This window comes from Pseudorca crassidens, chromosome 10, assembly GCF_039906515.1.
Source record: "Pseudorca crassidens isolate mPseCra1 chromosome 10, mPseCra1.hap1, whole genome shotgun sequence".
Classification (NCBI taxonomy): domain Eukaryota; kingdom Metazoa; phylum Chordata; class Mammalia; order Artiodactyla; family Delphinidae; genus Pseudorca; species Pseudorca crassidens.
Genome location: NC_090305.1, coordinates 23357002 through 23377524, shown reverse-complemented (window position 1 = coordinate 23377524; position 20523 = coordinate 23357002). Strand labels below are relative to the sequence as shown.

Here is a 20523-nt window from a genome sequence, read left to right as displayed (position 1 = left end):
TCCTACTCTCTTGTTTTGTTTTGGCTCGTCTAAGGAAACAATAACTTTCTCCAAAATAAACTTTATTACTAACATGAAACAAAATTTCCAGGGAAACTGAGAACTCTGGGTGTGAAGGAGGTAAGGAAACAAAGAGGGCCTGGCAGCCTCCCGGGGTTTGGGATGTGGAGGAGAGCCCAGGGAAGACTCTCAGAGGATGGTGGCGGCAGCAGGCAGCACTTCCTGTCTCATGAAAATGTCCAGGTCCAGACTGGGATCTTCCAAATCCAGTTTCAGAAACTTGTCTACTAACATCTGGCAACTGAGGGGAGAGAGAACAGTGAGATTTATGGAAGCATGGATAACAGAATCCCTGAGCAGAGGGAAGAGGATGCAGCACAGGAAACCCGAGACCTTGAGAATTTAGAAATTGCAGGAAGAAATTTTGAATCTTTAAAGGGCAAGAGACTGTCTGAGTCCCTGAAAGGGGTAGAAGAGCTGCAGAACATGCTAGAGAGAACAAGGACCCTGGGCCTGCACTCACTTTTCCATTTGTTTCTCCTTTAGCAGCTCCTTGACAGGCTTGATGGGCTTTCCACTGCAGATCAAGTCTGAGACCTAGGACAAGGAGGAAGGGGCAGGGGTGGGAGTGGGTGTTGGGTAAGAGGAGAGAGTAGGGTCAGAATCCAGGCCCCTCGGAGAAGCAGGAAGGGGCAGGGGTGGGAGTGGGTGTTGTAGGGTCAGAATCCAGGCCCCTCGGAGAAGCAGGAAGGGGCAGGGGTGGGAGTGGGTGTTGGGTAAGAGGAGAGAGTAGGTCAGAATCCAGGCCCCTCGGAGAAGCAGGGACGGTGGAAGGGAGCCCTGGCGGAGGTGGCTGCTGTTTGGACCTCACCTCCTTGCCACGAGCAACGAGCTTCTCAGGAAGCCCAGCCTGGGCAGCTGTGTGGGAGGCATGGCTGGCATTGGCAACACCTTCGCAAACCTGATAGAAGAAGACAAGGTCATTCCCATCTTCACAGGTCTCCATGGTCTTAAAAGAGAATAAAAGGGGAATGTTATCAGTCATTCTGCTTCCTGCCCCAGTCCCTTGGTCAGTTGCTGTGGAGAGTGAGAAACAGGAAGGGACGTGGTCCCTGTGCTCAAGGAGCCCCTGTTCTGACGGAGAAGCCAGTTCCCAGCTCTGGGAAATGCTCGGCCTAGGGGCCCCTAAGGAGCTGGATTGGTTCCTCACCAAATACTGCACGAGGGGCCCCTGTGGCAGCAGCTGTAGCTGAATGAGGCTCAGAAAGTTGGTGGCCACGAAGATGTGGGGGCACGTGGGCCCAAGCGCCAGCCAGTGTCGGATCACGGCCGCTAGAAGCGCGAGACCATCCACCTGTGCAGAGGGCAGCGGTGAGGCTGTGGAACCACAGGTGCCCCGTGCACCCCTCTCCTCCTGCCAGGCCTCTCCCGCCTCACACTGTTTCTTTTCTACCCACACACCCCTATTCTTTTCCAGAGGCGCAGCCGCACCCTCTTGTTCCTTAGCCCTCCTTCATTTTCCCCTCCTTAGATCCTCAACAGCTTCTCCCCTTACCGTGTTGGTTCCCTTTCCGAATTCATCAATAAGGACCAGCGACCGCTCGGTGGCATTGTTCACTGCTTTCGCCACCTGCTGGGTACCAGGTGGACAAGGGATAGTTTCAGAAACATTCGAGGCCTGTAATGCACTGACCACAGTCTGCCTGGCAGTAAAGCTGCTTGTGTATGTGTCCACCCAACAGGACTGCAAGTTCTTTAACGGCGAGACACATGTTTTGTTCATCCTTTCATTGCCAACAGTGCCTCACACAAAGCCGGGGATAGATAAAGGTTCGCAGTATTGATTCTCCTGGTCTCTGAATTGGGTGCTCCCTGCCCCTAGTTTAGAGAGCAGGCAGAAGGAACGTTTTTCCTGACATTTTTCACGGGTAGGGTTCCTTCCCCATTATCCCCCTCCCCCAACCCATCCTCCTTTTGACCTGGTTGAGGTCGATCATGAAGGTAGAGAGGCCAAGGGAGATGGATTCACAGCTATGGATTCGGGTGAAGATGGCATCTACTGCCCCGATTTCGGCTTCCTCTGCTGGCACAAAGCTGCCCACCAGGGCCATGAATGTGATCAAGCCTACCTGAATAGGGGAGGAGACAGGGCCCGGTGCCTCGTGTGGCTGAGGTGAAGGTGAGGCTAAACTGAGGGGAGAACAATAGATCAAGAGAGATGGACACAGTTTAATAGAAGATCACAGCCCCTTCTGCTCGCTTTAGAATCAGTAAAGGGCAGGGAGTGAGCAAAGGCACACTTTAATTCAGAGGTGGGGGAGGAGAATTCAGGCCATGGAACGATCATTAGAGCATGGCTCTCCCTCAGGTAGAGAATGAGAACTTGCGAGGAAGAGGAGCGGCGGGTGTGGGCTATGGTCTTTTCATGACAGCTGGGGTCAGAACACAGGGAGAAGAGCTGTAGGGACCTGGGTTGACTGGCAGGTGGGGGATGGAGACAATGGAGAACATTCCAGAGGCCCAGTTTGTAGGGATTCCTCTACCTGTTTGAGGTATATGCTCTTCCCTGAGGAGTTGGGTCCAGTGATGACTTTGACCCTCCCTTTGTACCCCCCGCATTCTGCGGAGTTGGGCACGAAGGTTCGGGCACAGAGCTCCATCAGAGGATGCCTGCAGTGGAGTGGGTGGAGAGGTACCTTGCACATGGCCTGTGGATGCAGAAGATGGGGCCTTTGGGCCCCTCTTGTCTATGCCTCCACCCTTTTCTGTTCTCACCTGCCATTCTGGATTCGTACCCCAAGGAGCCGTGGGGAGTAACGGGGCCTTGAGTAGCCATAGTCCCGGGCGGCACTGGCAAGAGCCAAGAGGACGTCCAGGCGGGAGGCGAGGTCCAACACCTGGGTCAAGACAGCTGCCCGTGCCAGCACCTGACACTGCAGCTGGTACATCAGCAGGGTTTCCTGGTCTGGGGGCAGGTAAGGGAGGGAGCTGGGGGTCAGCTCCAGGGGAAAGTGAAGGAGAGACAAAGAGGCCAGCAGAGGGACCCAGAAACAGGCTTGCAGATACCATCTGAAATACCCAGAGACATTCAGAAAAGACAGAGTCAGAGAGAGAAAGAGAGAGAGAGAAAGAGAGAGCAATGGCAGGAAGGAAAGGAGCCTATCAGAATCATCTCCATGCTGCCCGCTCCGCTCCAGCCACTCGCTTCTCCTCACCCCGGATGTCGCAGTGCAGGTCCCCCAGCAATGCATCCAGCTCCTTGGTTCGAGCACTACGATAGTGAAGCTTCTCCTCTGAGAGGAACTGGATACAAGGGTTCAAAGCTATGGGCTTTGCTTCTCTCGATCCTCATCCTATCTAACCCCCGCTCCAGCCCTGACCTTGATTTCTTTCTCCTTTGTCTCAGAGCTGGTAAAGATCAGAGTAAAACAACAGAAGAGGGATCCCACATTGGGCAGTGCTGATGGGGTAAGGCCCTCCTCTCAGCTGCTCATTCACTTTCCTTATCAACCCCTACAGAGGTCAAGGGTCTCACCATGAAGTCCAGACCCTCAATCTCGAAGTCACTGGTCTCCACCATGGAAGGCAGGCGGGGAATACAAAGAAGGAAGCCAATCTGCGGAGAGTAGAAAAGAGAGAAAGCAGAGAGTGATGTACTGGGCACTTTCTTTCCTTAGAGGAAGCCAGAGTCCCCTATATCCCCCAATGCTTCCCTCAGGGGGCTAAAGCCACCAAAAAGTATTCATGTTCTTCAGATTTCTCCAGGGTTTTCTTATCTACTAATGTGTCCTTCATAAGCCTAATGTCCCCCTAAAAAACCCCTGGGGAGCACACCCACCCTCCTGCCCTCACCAGAGGGATGTAGATGACACTGCATGAAGGAATACGGGGGTCCAGATTCTCCAGCTCCTTCCGAGCCACCTCAGTGAGGAAACTGGGAAGTCCTGTCAGCCTTCGTTTTTCTAGGAGGGTGAAAGACACGTGGATATCAAAAGTAAGGTTCCTGCTCTGGTTGTGATGATTATCCCCAGTTGTAGTGGCCGCCTACTGAGAATGGTACCCCATCACTGGGCAGGCTCATGTTTCAGGGCTCATAGGCCCATCCGTACACCTAACACTCACTCTCATCAATTTCAGGATCTATGTTGGGGAGGACTGTGAAGCGATTTTCAGCAAGACTGCCCTCAAAGTCCACCTGAGGAGACAAGAAGTCCAGGTTCTTTACATCCAGCACCATCTCGTCCTGTTCCTCACCTCTACTTGGGCCCCTTCAGTCCCTGCTTCAACCCTAACCCTCCAAGCCCCCAAGCAGATCCCTGATATTTTGCCATCTCCTCTCACCATCCCATCCCTTGGTCATCCAGCTGACCTCAGTGTCTCCCATGCATCCCCATCTTCCACACCACATTCCCCAGAGCCCCGTCGTTCTCTATTACCCAAACCCATCCCTCCCCTAGTTTCCCAGGAGCTCTGCCTCTTTCCTTCCACTCACCACTTTCCCAATGAGGCTGGCAATGTGGTGTAGGTCATCAGAGAACTCTTGGGCAATGTCCCGAAAGAGCTGAATGGACTGGGGCAGGGAGCGGCAAGCATCCCTCAGGCCCAGGGCACTGTACACTGTCTGTAGGAGAAATGGACAGAGGAGGGTGGCCCATACCCAGGCCGGGCTTAGGCGAGGGGACAGGGATGGACTGAGAAGAACAAAGACCAATAGGGAAAAACACAATAACAGAGACAGAGAGAAGATCTCAAATGCAAAAAAGAAACAGTGAGAGAGAAAATGGTATCTGCAGAACTCTTCACCAGGCACCACACTAAACACTAAGGCTCCAAAGACAACAAAGACAACTGGGTCCCTTGTCCTAGATGGGCTCGTGGTCTAGTAAGGAAGACAAATACACCCAGAAGATTTAAAAATAAAGTGGTAGTTGCTTTGAAAGAGATTTGTACAATATCCCAAGAGAGAAGTTTGTACAGAGGAAGGAGAAAGAGAAATAGGGATATGAAAGGCAGAGAAGAAGTAAATGAGCAGAAGGGGCAATGACAGCATTTGGGTAAGAGACAGCAGGAAGAGGGGATGGGTGAGAGTCACCGAGAATTAATTCTCCAGCGTGCAAGTCAGTGACCTGAGGTGGCTGCTCTAAACAGGGATTAGACTGAGTGGATAAACCCAATCCAAAGGACACTGACTGAGCCTCACTCTGTGACAGAGGATATATAAAGTGTATAAACCAAAGAGTTTATAATCTAGCCATGATGGAAACAAACAACAAAAACAATGACTACCCACAAAAAAGATTGACCAAGTTGTGAAACTGACTAAAATTACTAAGGAAGTTCAGAGAATAAGACTAATATGGGCTAAAATAGTTGGGATATCTTTGCAGAGAAAAAGAAATAAGCTTGGTCTTGAATAAGGCAATTCCAAAGGGAGAAGGGTATTCTGGGTGGGGGCAAGAGCATGGGCAAATGAATAGAGGTAGGAATAAGAACTAACACTTATTGAATGTTTACTACCCGCCAGGCAATATTCTAAACTTTTTACATGTGTTAATTTCATTCAATTCTCAAAATAATCCTAGGAGATGGGGACTAGCATGACTCCATTTTACAGGTGAGCAACCTGAAGCACAAAGAGGTAACACAATTTGCTCAAGGTCTCACAGAGAGTAAATAGATGAGCTGGGAATTGAGCCCAGGTGTCTGGCTTTTAACCACCATGCTATCCTGAGCAGGAATATGGTGGGTCTCCCAGGCAGAGTGCTTGAACGCGGAGCCTGGCCTGGCTGAAGCCAAGGATAAATGTTAAGTAGTGGGAGGGAATATACAAATAGTCACACACATCTGCTCACGTAAAATAAAACTGAAACTACTTTACATGTTAGGTAAATATACTGTAGAGGGCTTCCCTGGTGGCACAGTGGTTAAGAATCCGCCTGCCAATGCAGGGGACACGGGTTCGAGCCCTGGTCGGGGAAGATCCCACATGCCACGGAACAACTAAGCACGTGCGCCACAACTACTGAGCCTGCACGCAAGAGCCCATGAGCCACAACTACTGAGCCTGCATGCCACAACTACTGAAGCCTGCGCACCCAGAGCCCGTGCTCTGCAACAAGAGAAGCCACCGCAATGAGAAGCCCGTGCACCGCAACGAAGAGTAGCCCCCGTTCGCCGCAACTAGAGGAAGCCCATGCGCAGCAACAAAGACCCGATGCAGCCAAAAATAAATAAATAAACTTAAATTAAAAAAAATTTTTTTAGGCTCTCTCGCATTCTGAGATGGCCCACACTCTGTGGAGTGTGTTTCTCTCTAAATAAATCCACTTCTTAACTATACCTTTGTTTCTCACTGAATTCTTTCTGCAATGAGACATCAAGAACCTCAAATTCACTGGGAATAGAACTACAGCAGCTGCTGCAGCAAAAAAGCTGAAAACTGAAACCATGCACAGAGAAACTTCAGAGAGTCACTGGAAACTTCGAATAGCGGTGGAGGAGTAGTAGCTGGAAAGCAGATGTTACAGCTGGAATTCACATTGCTATCTTGAGCTAGTGGTAGAAGCCACATGCTGAGGATGGCAGAACAGGAAGACAGAAGGAGACTGGGTCACTGAGGACTTTATGAAACCACCCAACAATCACGGACTGCTTATTTTTATCCTTTTCTATAAAAGATAAACTTATTTAAGCCAAAAAAAGTTTTTTTTAAAGGTTATCTATAGGTGGAGAGAGGGGAAAGGGATAGAAGTTACAATTAATTGACTATACCTTGTTTGGGAGATTTGACTTTGGAACTGTGTAAATATTCTACATAATTATAAGATTAAATTTTAAGAAGCAATTATTAAAAATCAAAAAAAGAATGAAACAAATGAACATAATGTATACCCAGATAGTGACATAACCACTTGAAATAGTGACTAAAACACAGCAATTTGACTGTATATCCCTAGGGAGAACAGAAAGAACTATCCCTCCTTCCCCCCAAAAAATGTTAAATAGTGTTCAATAATCATATAGTTTTGGTAGTAATGGTGATATTGCTATTCTAAGATTGTTGTGGATGTAATGTAGGAAAAAGCAAATAAGTGATACTTTGATTTTCTCATTCCTAGTGTTATTGAGACACAGAATCTCCAGTATGGAAGAAGGAAATACTGAAGAGGATAAAAATGGAATATACAAGGTAAGAACCCTGTGGTGCTGAATTTAAATAGGTGATGTCACAGATGTAGAAAACAAACTAATGGTTACCAAGGGGGAAACGGTGGGGGAGGGATAAATTGGGAGATTGGGACTGACATATACACACTACTATATATAAAATAGATAACTAATAAGAACCTACTGTATAGCACAGGGAACTCTACTCAATACTCTGTAATGACCTAAATGGGTAAAGAATCTAAAAAAGAGTGGATATATATTTATGTATAACTGATTCACTTTGCTATACAGCAGAAACTAACACAATATTGTAAATCGACTATACTCAAAAAAATTAATTAAAAAAAGAATATAGATATAGTGATCTCTGAATATCTAAAAAACTAAAATAAAATAAATAGGTGATGTCAGTACTAATTTATCATGTATTTTATTTTTTTTCAAGTTTCTAGATCTGTCCACAGAAAAGGCCTACAAGCAATAATCCAAACATGCTGAGTACCCTCTAGCACTCACCATGGTATACAGAAATACCATTTCTCACTAAAAGGAACCAGGGCTCCTCAGAGAAATGTCTGGTTCCAGGTCAGAACCGGTACATGTAAGTGGTATATCTGGTACATCTTGTCAAACCAGAGAGTGGGGAAGTTATCCAAGTCTACTAGTGTCATGTTAAAGGACTCAGAAGCCAACATGAAGAGGCTCCCATTGGCCAAAGATGGAATATCTCGAACATGTGTAAAGATTAAAAATGCAGTGGCCTGAAGCAGGAAGAAATCTGTAAGTTTGTAATGATACTAAAACAACAACAGCAACCAAAAAAACTCATTGGTTGCCTTGGAGGATTATGGAACTAATTTCGTATTTGCTGATAGCTGGACAGATAAAATCAGGGGGAAAAATCAAGCAATGTTCTGTGATATCACTAGGTAACCAAAGAGTAGATGAGAGGAAGTCTTCCTTCCAGAAACATTCTAATAAATGAAGAAAGAATGACAGAATTAGAATAACACTACTTTGCAATCTCTAAAGAACTAATGGACTTAATTATTAAACATCAAAGACTGCTATCATCACAAAATGAGTCAGACATACTGACATTATGTTCCTCCATTTATGAAACACTATTGAAAAAAATTAAACTTGAACCTGAGCAAGCTTCTAGATTCAACTATTAATTTACAGAAATTCTAGAAGAGAGAGAAACATGTCAAAAACAGGGAATGTGGGCTTCCCTGGTGACGCAGTGGTTGAGAGTCCGCCTGCCAATGCAGGGGACACGGGTTCGTGCCCCCATCCGGGAAGATCCCACATGCCGCGGAGCGGCTGGGCCCGTGAGCCATGGCCGCTGAGCCTGCGCGTCCGGAGCCTGTGCTCCGCAACGGGAGAGGCCACAACAGCAAGGGGCCCGCGTACTGCAAAAAAAAAAAAAAAAAACAAACAAAACAGGGAATGTAATCAGTGAAATGCAGGCTAAGGAAAACTCTGTCGGACAAATAATCCAGCTTCTGCAACAAATATGTTGCAAGGGGGAAAAGATATATATATGGAGAGGCGGGGAGAGGGGAAGAGAGGAGGAGGAGGAGAGGGAGAGAGAGAGAGAGAGAGAGAGAGAGAGAGAGAGAGAATGGTGAAATGGAGAAGGAACCCATAAAGGAGATTCAAAAAGACATCATCCCATCGCTATATGAACATATTTTGATCCTAATTAAACAAACTGTAATTTTAAAAAATCATTACATTTACGAGATGAATAGAAATTTAAACATGAGATAATTAATATTAAAGAATTACATTAATTTTTAGATAAGATAATGGCATTGTTATTCTTTTTTAAAAATAATTTTCTTTTAGAAAGCATATTGAAATATTTATGGGTGAAATGATATGATGGCTGGGAACTGCTTCACAATAATACAGGAAAAGGAAAGTGAGAGAAGATATACATGAAACAACATTTGTATGAGTCAAAGTGTTAAAGCTACATGGTGGGTACATGGGAGTTCTTTGTATTATTCTCTCTAAATTTTTTTTGACAATTTCCACAGTGCAAAGTTTTTTTAAAGGTGTTGGGATAAAGTTGGACCGGGTGACGAGAGTAAAGAGGATTTGGAACACATGCTGGGGGTCTTAACCTGGACTTCTAGATTCAAGAAGGGAGGTCTTACCTTGTAGAGAACCTGCCAGTCACTGACCTTGGTGTGGGACAACTTCATGCGTTTAAGAATCAGCTAGAGTCAAACAAGGAGACAGCCGCTGTTTTCCTTCTCCCACCCTAATGCCCCTCAAGATGCCCAGCATCCCTCACCTCCTTCCCCACCTCCCTGCCCCCAACCCCGAGCTCACAGGCACGTTCTTGATGTGACCCAGCAATCGATGCAGCATCTGAGCCATGTCCAGATTCTGGGGTAACAGGAAAAACTGAATGACATCCAGACGGGAATTTAGTTCCTCCAGGTCCTGGGTTGGACGTGTGAACCATAGCCTGGAAGTGAGGGTTGGAGTGAGGAGACCAGAAATTACCTCTGTTCTCATCACTGTCTTGATCTCAATTTGTGAAAAATGTGCATTTGGAGGTCCCTGGGGATTGTGGCGATATGTATCTGCACTGGTAAGTACAGTGTCCTATCTATGCAGGTGTGTTTACTTGCATCTACTGAAAATCTCTGGATGCGAGCACAACTGTGTGTATCTCGGTTTTGATGGATATGACCATGTGTCATTCCATGTGGCTATGTGATGGAGTTTGTCAATATTTTAGAGGGAGAGCAGTGTGTTGAGGCATATGAATGCCAACACTCTAGCTCTCTCTGCAGCTGAGTAGGAGTGAGTCAGAAAGAGTTTGTATATCCGTATTTAGCTGTGAAATAGCACAGACATTCATGTCTTTTCATGTTCTTCCTGTGAAAGTATATAACTGTTCCATGTAGAATAAGTCCTCAATTCGTGATAATGTTCATCCCTGCAGAGAAGAAAGTATTGGGTAGAGATACTTAAAGGGCTTCAATAACGTTGTCTTATTTTTAAATTGGCTAGTGGAAACACAGAGGTTTATATTATTATTACCTTTTCTGTGTCTGAGGTTATTTCCTAATAAATTAAATTATTATACAGAAATAAATGTCTCATCTGTGTTGGTCTAATTCTGGGTATCCCTATCTCCCTATGGCTATGAAGAGTGTGAGATTCTACAAGGACCTGGGAGCCCATGGATTCTTTCCCACATTAGAGCAAGCCATTAGGCATATCATTTTGTGTAAGAGCCAACCTGTGGAGACACTGGGGCCTAAGGATGTGTATCTCACACTGTAGTCTACGGCCAGTTACCCTGGGTTAGAACACCCCAGGTTAGAATGAAGTGGAAGACTCATGTGGATTCGAGGGTGGGTTTTAGGCACCTCTGCTCCTTGGCCACAAAGGAGCAGAGGTGTCTGAGGCAGTGTGGGCCAGTCTGTGAATACCCTCCCCACCTGGAGAGCACGAGCCTCATCAGACTTTCTTATAAAACACCTGGGTAGCTCTGACTCATGTACTTCGAGTGCCTGGAGGTCTTAGTCGAGCCAGACTCAAGTCAGCTGAGGGGATGAGGCCCTTAGAAGGTAAGCAAATTGTCCAAAGTCATGCAGCTAGTAAGAAGTACAACTGGATCTCAAACTCAGGTCTCCAGACTGCTAGGACAGTGCTCTTTAGAGCATACTGTGACATTTAGTCACCTTCCAGGTGCCCTGTCTGATCATCAGATTGTGATTCTATGCCCTGCAGGATCCTATCTAAGGAATCTGCACCCCTCCCTCACCTTTAACTCAGTTCTCTTCTCCTTTGAGAATTCCTTCCCTTTCATCCCTGGTTGAGACTACAGATCTGCGCCTGAAGCACTAGAGAACTTCGAGGTAATTAAATCACCCCGCCAATTACCTGGAGATGGCCTCAGAGATAATGCTAAATTAACCTCCAAAAGACATACATTGCAGGGCAGGTGGCATGGGGAAAAGATTGTACACCTGCAGGCTAGCAAAGGTTTCCTGAGTTTTTAGAGATGATGTAACCAGTGTGTTTGCATTCTACTGCATACAAGGCCATGTGCTGAGCTAACAGGAATGGGCCACTGCATAGAGTTCACTCACAGCTATGAGGGCAAGTAGATTCACCAACTAATTCCAACCTGCTGTGATAGTGCAACTAGAAAATATAAACAAGCACTATGTGACCACACAGCAAAGTGCACGTCAGTCTCCTCAGAGGTGCCTGTGAAAGCTTCACCAGAAAGGTGATAGTTGGGTTGCAAGAGGATGTAAGATTTTGACAGGTGGAGAGCAGGGGAAAGACTTTCCAGAGGGAACAGCATTAACAGGGCTTGAGGGGGGATTCCCTGGCGGTCCAGTGGTTAGTACTCCGCACCTTCACTGCTGAGGGCCTGGGTTTAATCCCTCGGTGGGGAACTAAGATCCCATAAGCCGCACGGCCGAAAAAACAAAACAAAACAAAACAAAACATGGGTATGAGGAGGTAAGCCTGGAAATTAAAATTGAGGGGCCCTGAATGCCATACTGCTAAAGATGCGACCCTTAATTATGCAGGTAATGCGGAAACCTCCTGAGGTTTATGTTTTGTTTCTACTTAAGCTTAAAAAAAAGGGGGTGGGGGAGTGACATGCTCAGACCTCTATTTTGGAATGAAGAACAGATTGGAAAAAGAAGCGTTTAGAGGCAGAGAGACCAATTTGAAGGTGAATGCAATGCTCCAGGTTAGAAATGAAGATAGCCAGAATTAGAGGAGAGGAAAGAGGGAGAAGGGGATGGCTGAGAGACATTTCTGGATAGAATCAATAGGTCTCAGGGAATAATTGAATATGGGGGGTGAGGGAGAAGCATCAATCCAAGGTTCAGAGCTTGAGAAGCTATATTGCCAGCAATGCCATTAACCAGAAAAGGGAATGCAGGAAGAGGAACAGGGCCAGTGGGTGTCAGTTTGGATGCTCTGAGTTTGAGCTGCCTGTGGAAATTGCAGGTGGCGATGATGTGCAAAGAGCATTCCACGTATGGAGCTCGGAACTAGAGATACAAATTTGAGAGTCCTCAGAGAACAGCTCAAATTTGAAGTGTGTTTTTAATAATTAAAGATATTACCGGGGCTTCCCTGGTGGCGCAGTGGTTGGGAGTCCGCCTGCCATGCAGGGGACACGGGTTTGTGCCCCGGTCCGGGAGGATCCCACGTGCCGCGGAGCGGCTGGGCCCATGGGCCGTGGCCACTGGGCCTGCGCATCTGGAGCCTGTGCTCTGCGGCGGGAGAGGCTGCGGCAGTGAGGGGCCCGCGTACCGCAAAAAAAAAAAAAAAAAGATATTACCATGTGTACATTGCTGTCTTGTGATTCTGCTTCTGCTGCGTGTATGTGTGAAAGTCCGTGTATCATCAGTGGGTACATGTGCACCTGTGCTGACAACGTAAAATGAGAATAACACTAGCTACCACGTGGGGTCGTTGTAAGGATTAAATGCATTTAGCCAGCACTCAGGAAAGGGCAGTTGTTTTCATTACTACTAAGGGTGGTGTGTTTGAGTCTACAGATTGCCTGCATTAACCTGTAGCACGTGTGTGACTCTTACTCACCTGAGCAGTTTCTCTCCCCACTTACAGCGGCATCTGTTGAGGATTCCTGTTGGGAGTTGGGGTATGGAGTGAGCCTGTTATAAGCAGGGTCAGGGAAAGGAATGTATGGATGTGTCTAAGCTGAGGCATCAGGGTCAGAGGTTTGGGTGTTCAGCTGGCTGGCCTGGGGAGCGTTCCCCAGATACAGGACACAAAGGCAGCCAAAGCCAGAGTGTGGCCACAAGTCTGAGCCGGGATTACCTTACATGGGCTTGGGGGAGGAATGGGCACTCACAGGAACACTCAGCCAGAAAAATATGCAGAGCAGGCATAATTAGACTCACAAAAAGCCCAACACATACACGTAAACATTAGACACAACCCACTGAGATGCACGGTGAAACCATGTGGTTACCTGGGGTGATGTCCCCAATACACCCTAAAGCCTGAAACTATAAGAGATAAAGACTCTATGCAAAGCAAACATGGGAGTTATACAGTTATATAACTCTCCTCTATACATAGGGCCTCCCAAAGTCCCTAGACAGGTACACCACTAGTAGAAATATTCATACAAACCCAAGGAATAAACATGGAATTGGTAGAGTAAGAAATGATACGCAAATGACACTGGACAACTATACTGGACAAGGTTTCAGGAAGATGCCCAAACTGAGGGAGGGTACAAAGAGGATAATAAAGCTGGATTGGGACATCCTTGGTAGCGCAGTGGTTAAGAATCCACCTGCCAATGCAGGGGACACGGGTTCGAGCTCTGATCTGGAAAGATCCCACATGCCGCAGAGCAACTAAGCCCGTGCACCACAACTACTGAGCCTGCGCTATAGAACCCGCGAGCTACAACTACTGAGCCCACGCGTGGCAAATACTGAAGCCCCCGCGCCTAAAGCCCGTGCTCCACAACAAGAGAAGCCACCACAATGAGAAGCCCGCGCACTGCAGTGAAGAGCAGCCCCCGTTTGCTGCAACTAGAGAAAGCCTGAGTGCAGCAACGAAGACCCAAGGCAGCCAAAAATTTAAAAAATTAAGAAAAAAAAAAAAGAAGCTGGATTGGAGCAGAAGAGACAGCTGGCAATGGGGTGAAGTGGAAAGAGAGGGACTGGGATACATCTTTGGAGGCAGCTGTTTTTCTGGCAGGCCTGTGTAGTGTGGGATGAGGGAGGGGGCAAACCTACCAAAGAGGCTGAGCCCCTCCTTGAGTCCACTGGCCACTTTGTACACTGAGGGGTGAGGCTCACTCTTAAATATCTGCAGAACACTATCAGGGAGAAATTAGGGTAATTTGTATTTTAAAAGGCAATTGAGAAAATGGAATGGGGATTGGGAACACCTCCTGAGATGAAGTCTTGATGTAAGGTTTGTCCCTCACTGCTCTCTGCCTCAGTTTCTCCCTTTAGAAAAGGAGGGTGACACTTTGTGCTTTTCTTCTTCTCTCCCCTCACCCCCCTTCTCTTTCCTTCAGGGAGAGAGCTCTTAATAGCCCCAGGATTAAAGAAATTGGAGCCCCGTTAAGGATTATTACAGCATTAAGCTTAATCCTTCTCCCTCCCCAAAGATGACAGCCTGCCTCCATCTCCTTACCTGTAAGTGTCTTGATCTATGCTCACCAGATGTGTCCTGAGGACAGAAAACAAGCAGAAAGGAAGGTGGCTGGGGTATGTGAGGTGTGAGTTCATTCTTAAGTTATACCCGCTTAGCTCTCCTTCAAGAGTACTGTCTCAGTTTTCTCCCCAGAGCTCCACACCCTCAGGAGTTCCTGTGTGTCCTAGAGCACTTTACCAGATGGGTCACTGCCAATGCCCCCCATCCCGTCTTACTTTCCAGGCCTCCCAATCCCACTTTACTTTGGTTGAGGTTAGGGTAAATGACCTACAACGCAAATTTCTTAAAGCCTAGGATGGGGATGCTGACGTTATAGTCTTCCAGTTCAACCCCGATTCTTCTTCGACCCAAGAACTTCAGCAGCCCTCCAAGTGCTCGAACCTAGGAGGGGATCAGTAATGGAGGTGGGGTAAATCCCAACGTCTTGGAGGCTGGACGACACCAGGGAAAACTATTATTTTCCAGGGCTGGGCTAGTATCTCCCAGGACTCAAACCTAGTCTCCAGGTGCTTGTGCCTTTCTCTAACCTGCTGCAACCCAGCCCTTACCTTGCGGGACCCATCTCACCGTGAGGAGGCAGTCAAAGGGGATGATGGAGGAGAGGAAGAGGATTTTCTCAGTGGCGGTCATGGAGTCTGGTATGAAGGAGTAGTTTCCAGAAAGGAGGCGCTGTTTGCTTATCTCCAGGCCTATTTTGAGGGAAGAAGGGAGGGAAAGATCTTATAGCCCGATTCTTCACCTTATTTTAAGAATGAGAAAACAGAAGCAAGAGAGATGATGTGGCTTGCCAAATTCACACAGGCAGCTAATGGAAAGCTGAGACAAGAGCCAAATTTTCAGACTCTTTATTCTACATACACTTTAAAAAGGGTTGGCTGGGAACATAAACTGAGAAAGATAAATGGCTCAGGAGAGTAAGATATCTGTCTGGAATTGGGGACTTGGGGTCAAAAAAATCATATTAACAGAGGAACTAATAACATGAATGCCCTAACATCTAATTTAGGATAGAACATTCCCTGTCCTTTTTGCAAAACCCGGGAAGGTTATGGAAGTGTCTTCTAGATGAACGAGGTCACTGAGACAGTGCCTTTTTTTTTTTTTTAATGGGTAAATGGCTTTGGCTTAAAGGGGAAAATGCCAACAATCAAAGCTGACCAAAAAGTGTTACTACTCCCTCTTCTCACGGAAGGCACTCATCCCTAGACAAGCCTAAGCTGCAGGTTATTAAAGGCTAGGGATTAGGAGAGATCGTGGGGAGACTGGTCATGGGGCTTGAAGAACACAAAGGTTTAGAATGAGATAGGGCTGAGGGGAGACCTCTGATGATGAAGGTGGAGTTAGGAGAAAGGGTCAGAAAACCGGGATGGGGGATTGGGCAAAGCAAAAGGGAGGAGATACCAAAATCCACACTTGGCAAAAGTATGATTTCAGGTCTCTTAGGCTCTCTGTGCTCTTGGGAGGCTGTGAGGGAGGCAAAGAAAGAGCCATCAGTCTGTACATCTCAGTCCTTCTGCCGCTGTCCCACTTTCCCTCTCACCCAATTCTGGTCTCCTGGCTGTAGCTCCCCCCAAGACCCTTTAGTCTCCTGGAACATTCCATAATTTAGTCCTTCCCCATTTTCCCTCTCTCCCTTACCCAGTCCTTACCAAGCTTCCCCAGAAACCGAGTCATATTCTCATCCTGTTTGGCGCTCGTGACAACAGACTGGGGATCGATTTCATCCAGAACTCGGAATGAGAATGGAGACCAAATGAGTTCAAGGATCTTTATCTTTTGACTAAGAGGGAACCCGTAGCCCTCCCCTTGCTATCTCCCTTCACCCCTCAGAAACTTATTTCCTCCCTCTAAGAGTAGGGAGTGCCCCCCACATTGGGAGCATAAGTCGGAGTCAGACATGAGATTAGAAAAGGAAGGAGTAGTAAGACTGATGGGGTGGTGGGAGGGAAGAGGGGTGCCCAGGAGATTATCACTAGACTGTAGACCCTTAAAGGACAGACATGACTGATTTGCCCAGGACCGTATCTCCAGCTCCTGGTACATTTGTGAATAATGAGATGAATTCCTAAAAACAACAAAGGGGGCCTCTAGGAGTCAACTAATAAAAATAGATTGAGTCAGGTAAGGACCTACGAGTGAAATACGCTTCTAATCCCAGAGAGGAATTCCTAGTTCCGTCCTCACCTCTCTGGAGCAGCTGGAGGCTCTCGTGGTCTGGGGCATCTGGCATAAAGTAGATGGTGGAGTCACTAGTGTCATAGTAGGCAATGCCCAGGTACCCTGAGCTCCACAGCACACACAGATGAATCTGTCCGGCAAGGAAGAAAGGAAACTAATATTTGAACCAACCACTCGTTAAGTGCAGGGTTGAGGCATGCCTTATTTAATTTTAATTATTTTATCAACTCTCTGAGATAGGCATCGTCACCCCCATTCAGTCAATGTGAAAGCGACATTCAGCGGAGGGAAGTGACTGGCCCCTCTCTTGTTCCCAGCCCCGTTACAGGCTACCAATCAGACGTTCCTATCAACTCCCTGCTCTCCAGATTCGAGCTCTGGCCCCTCAGACATCGCCTCTCCACCCCGCCCCCAGACCTCCGCGGGCTCCTCCTCGTCCTCCTCCTCGGCCTCCCGGGGCTCCGGCACTGGGGCCGGGCTGGGGAAGCTGGCCGAGGCCTCCCTGGGTCCCGGTCCCTGCGGCGTCCTGCCTGGGGTCGCTCCTACGGAGGCCATGGCCTTGGAGGCTCTGTGGATGAAGCAAATGAAGGCGGTTCAGGAGCGAGATCTCACCCGCGAGGAGGCGGGGGTCGCGGGGCGCACAGAAATGCAACTCCACTGAGAACTAATGGGAGAGGGCTGAGGGGCAGGGCTGCTAGGGCCTTCGAGAGCTGTGGTCACAGGTGCAGGGCATCTGGAGGGGCGACTTCTCGGGTATTTAACTAAAGTACAGACTGTGGAAAACACCACTCGCCCCACCCTTATTCCTGTCACGCGGAGGTTGTATTTGGAGACAGTCTGAGGGTCCTGTGGGACAAGTTTTGCACGCCTCCTCTCTCCGCCCCTGCCAACCAAGCCCCCAAGATCACAGCCTCACGCTCTTGACTTCCCCACCCAGTTGCGGACAGCTCGCGGCGTTTTCCCGCCTTTTCAGTCACCTGGGTCGCGACGTGCGCGAGACCGCGTCACTAAACGCCGCGGGCCTGCGGGAGGGTGCGCCGACGCGAGGGCGGGGTGCGCGCGCACACGCCCCGCCTTCTTAGCCGCTATTGGTCGAAGAGACCCGGATCCTGCCTAGAGATCCAACAGAGCGAGAGGGAGGAGGGGACCGCAGAGAAGGCTGGACGATGACTGGCCTATTCGCATATGGGGCGGTGCCAGAACGTTCAAACTTCCCGCCCTCTGCTGTTGCCTAGCAACCGGGCCTCTGGCCCTTGATTGACACGGGGTGGAGCCTGTGAGAAGGTCCTTAGCAGAGCTGGAGTCAGAGCCCGCGGAACGGGTCTAGGGGCGTTGGGTAATCTGGAGAGGAGGCCGACCTTAAAGGAACAGAGACACGTTTTGGGGCGGTTTTTGTTTTTGTTTTTGTTTTTTCTGGAGAGTGGAGATAAGCAACATTAATTCAACCTATGCCAACAATTCTAACTTAATATTTATAATGAGCTTAGAACAGTGCCTGGCAAACATAGTAAGAACTACGTGAGTGTTTTAAATAAATAAGCGGAAATAAGCGAGACTCCTATCTCAGCCCACCTTTGCCTGTTTCCTGGGTGCAGAGTATGATCACTCCCATAGGGACACCACAGGGCCTAATTAATAATTTCAGCGCCCCAAGAGAAGTTGGAAGCATTCGACACACACACACACACACACACACACACACACACACACACACACACCCCTAAGGACCGAAGGGTGTCATTCATTCATTCTGGGCCAGGTGGTGGACTCAAAACAGGGAACGTAATTAAATCCCTACTCCATGAGCCTAATTTTTGAGTGTGTGTGTCTGAGGGGAGGAGAAGCAAGGAGATAGTGAAGGAGAAAGAAATAAACAATCATATACTTTTAAAAACACCTCTTAAAATACATCTTCACCCCCAGCTTTGTTCTGGGTACTCTGAGATGCGGAGATCCCACCCAAGAGCTTAGGAAAGATGGTAACCTGGCTCTGCTAACCAATGATTGGAAAATCCCTTCTAGTGAGAAAGGTGGGGGAGTGAGTTAACGGCTAGGTTAATGGTTACCCCTGGCAAATTGTTTAGCAATGGGGCTATGGAAACCTGAAGGAGGCCAGGTGACAGCTCTAAGGAGTGTTGGGGAGGGACACACGTTCCAATCTGGGGTGGGAAGAGATTAGGGACCGGTTTACCAACCTGAGGAAGGGGAGGGAGTGGAAAGAAAGGCTGGGGAAGAAAAGGGGAGATACTGAGATAGGAGAAAAGCAGGGGCAAGGAGATTGAGATGGGAGGGAAACTTCTTTGATGCAGGATTTGGGGGTATAGCCCCTGGCTTCAAACCCATGCGGCACTGATGGATGGTACCAGGAGAGGGCAGCATTACCTGTTGTTACCTGAGAAGTTAAGGAAAAATACTTTGTGGGTAGCCATGCCAGCTAGCCAAAGTCAATATTGATCAAGGCAGCTCTAGCTATAAAAGCTGTAGGGAAAGAGAGGCAGGGGAGAAGCTGTCAAACCTGTCTGAGCTCAGGGCTGGCCCCATTTGCCTGAGGCTTCTCCCAGAAGGGAGACTTTTGTGGGGCAGATTCTCTGGTGGACATGGACCAGCTGGAGCAGAAAAGGACCCTGAGAAGTAGCGCTGCTTTGACCTCCCTTCCTCAGATGGAAGGGGTCATGTGTGCAGATTTTGAGGGTCACCCTGGAGGAGACTCCCCACCAACAAACACATACTCGTTGAATCATTCTACATCCTTATCAGATGTTACAATTCAAGGGAGCAAACACCAAATATATCCCCTCTGTGAGGAGGACAGAGAAAGGCCTTCCTCCATGGAGGAGAAAACCCACAGAAGAGGAAGCATGAGAGGAAACCGCTAACTGCTGGTTCCAGCACCTCTCTTCACTCCACCCCCTCCTCCCCCAACTCTCTCCCTTTCTTTAAGTTTCAAGCCCTGTTTTGCTCCTATGTCCTTGCATTCCACCATGATTTTCTGAAACTGTAGGTGTCCTGTTAGACAGAGGGTGGTGAGGAAGAAAGGGATGGCTGGATAGGAGAGAGATTCAAATGTGGAGGCTGGCATATGTCCAGTCTGGAGGACATATTTTTGGGCTATTTTTCAGCAGATCATAAAGGGTTTGATAGAACCTCCAAAATCAAGGTTATTGGGGAGGGAGGGAGAGAGCTCTTCTTCCTCTGTCCTCCCTACTTCTTTCTTTCTTTCTTTATGTATTTATTTATTTTTGGCTGCATTGGGTCTTCATTTGTGCGTGCGGTCTTCTCATTGCGGTGGCTTCTCTTGTTGCGGAGTCCTTAGTCCTTCTGAGAACTCCACTCACACTATTCTGTCTGATCTTCACTTTTTTCCCCCATGATAGGACCAACTACCACCAGCCCCTAGCATCGGTGCAGCTCTACTCTGGGGCCATAATAACCCCATGCTTCCACCCTAACTCCAAGGCAACCCGTCAGTGATAAAAGGGCAAGGGGCACAGGAAAGGGCCCCAGACCGGGGTGGCGGGGGGCAGAAGTAGAAGCATTAAAGCTGACCAGGCTACGGAGCGGGAGAGTACCTCCGCCAGTGATGAAGCCCCTTGGCTCAGCTTCCGGTTTCCCCAGCACAAGGCCTGGTTATCTCCTTTCCCCACCCCTGCCCTACCTCTCACCGCTCTCTTCCTCCAACCCAGGCTTCCACTTGCAAGTCCCTCTCCTGGGCCACAGTCCTAGCAACCCAGAATTTGGACTGGAGTTCCGAGGGAACTTGGAGAAAGTAATAAAGGACCACCTTTCCCTTCTATAATTTATTCCCTTTCTGGGCCCTCAGGGACGTGCTCAAGCAGTCGGTGTCAGATTTCTTGTGTGAGGGTTGAGTGGGAGTGTAATCTGATTAATGAAGCAGGGAAACTGAGGCAGAAAAAAGTCCCTTGTTCAAGGAGACTGGCAGGGACACAAGAAGTTTCCCAGGATTCC

At 48.1% G+C, this 20523-nt stretch overlaps 1 protein-coding gene across 29 annotated transcripts; it reads right to left on the bottom strand.

The window, feature by feature from the left end:
* Nucleotides 1-45: 45 nt before the first annotated feature.
* Nucleotides 46-17603, bottom strand: MSH5 (mutS homolog 5). 29 transcript variants are annotated; one of them, XM_067752552.1, is made up of 26 exons: nt 17535-17603; nt 16975-17125; nt 16564-16687; nt 16029-16109; nt 15781-15843; nt 14947-15068; nt 14651-14760; nt 14359-14394; nt 13953-14035; nt 12778-12823; nt 12297-12461; nt 9517-9655; nt 9339-9401; nt 4493-4621; nt 4123-4195; nt 3853-3962; nt 3536-3616; nt 3216-3303; nt 2776-2965; nt 2544-2670; nt 1980-2129; nt 1556-1633; nt 1211-1354; nt 872-1009; nt 524-597; nt 46-301 (listed from the first exon to the last, which is right to left on the bottom strand). In XM_067752552.1, the coding sequence occupies exons 2-26, from the start codon at nt 17110-17112 to the stop codon at nt 190-192; spliced, it is 2664 nt and encodes an 887-aa protein (XP_067608653.1). In that variant the 5' UTR covers nt 17113-17125; nt 17535-17603; the 3' UTR covers nt 46-189. The 29 variants fall into 29 exon arrangements, 19 of the variants coding, with proteins under 19 accessions (XP_067608653.1, XP_067608654.1, XP_067608652.1 ...); XM_067752553.1 differs by having other exon boundaries at nt 17491-17553; XM_067752551.1 differs by lacking the exon at nt 17535-17603 and adding an exon at nt 17356-17513.
* Nucleotides 17604-20523: the final 2920 nt, after the last annotated feature.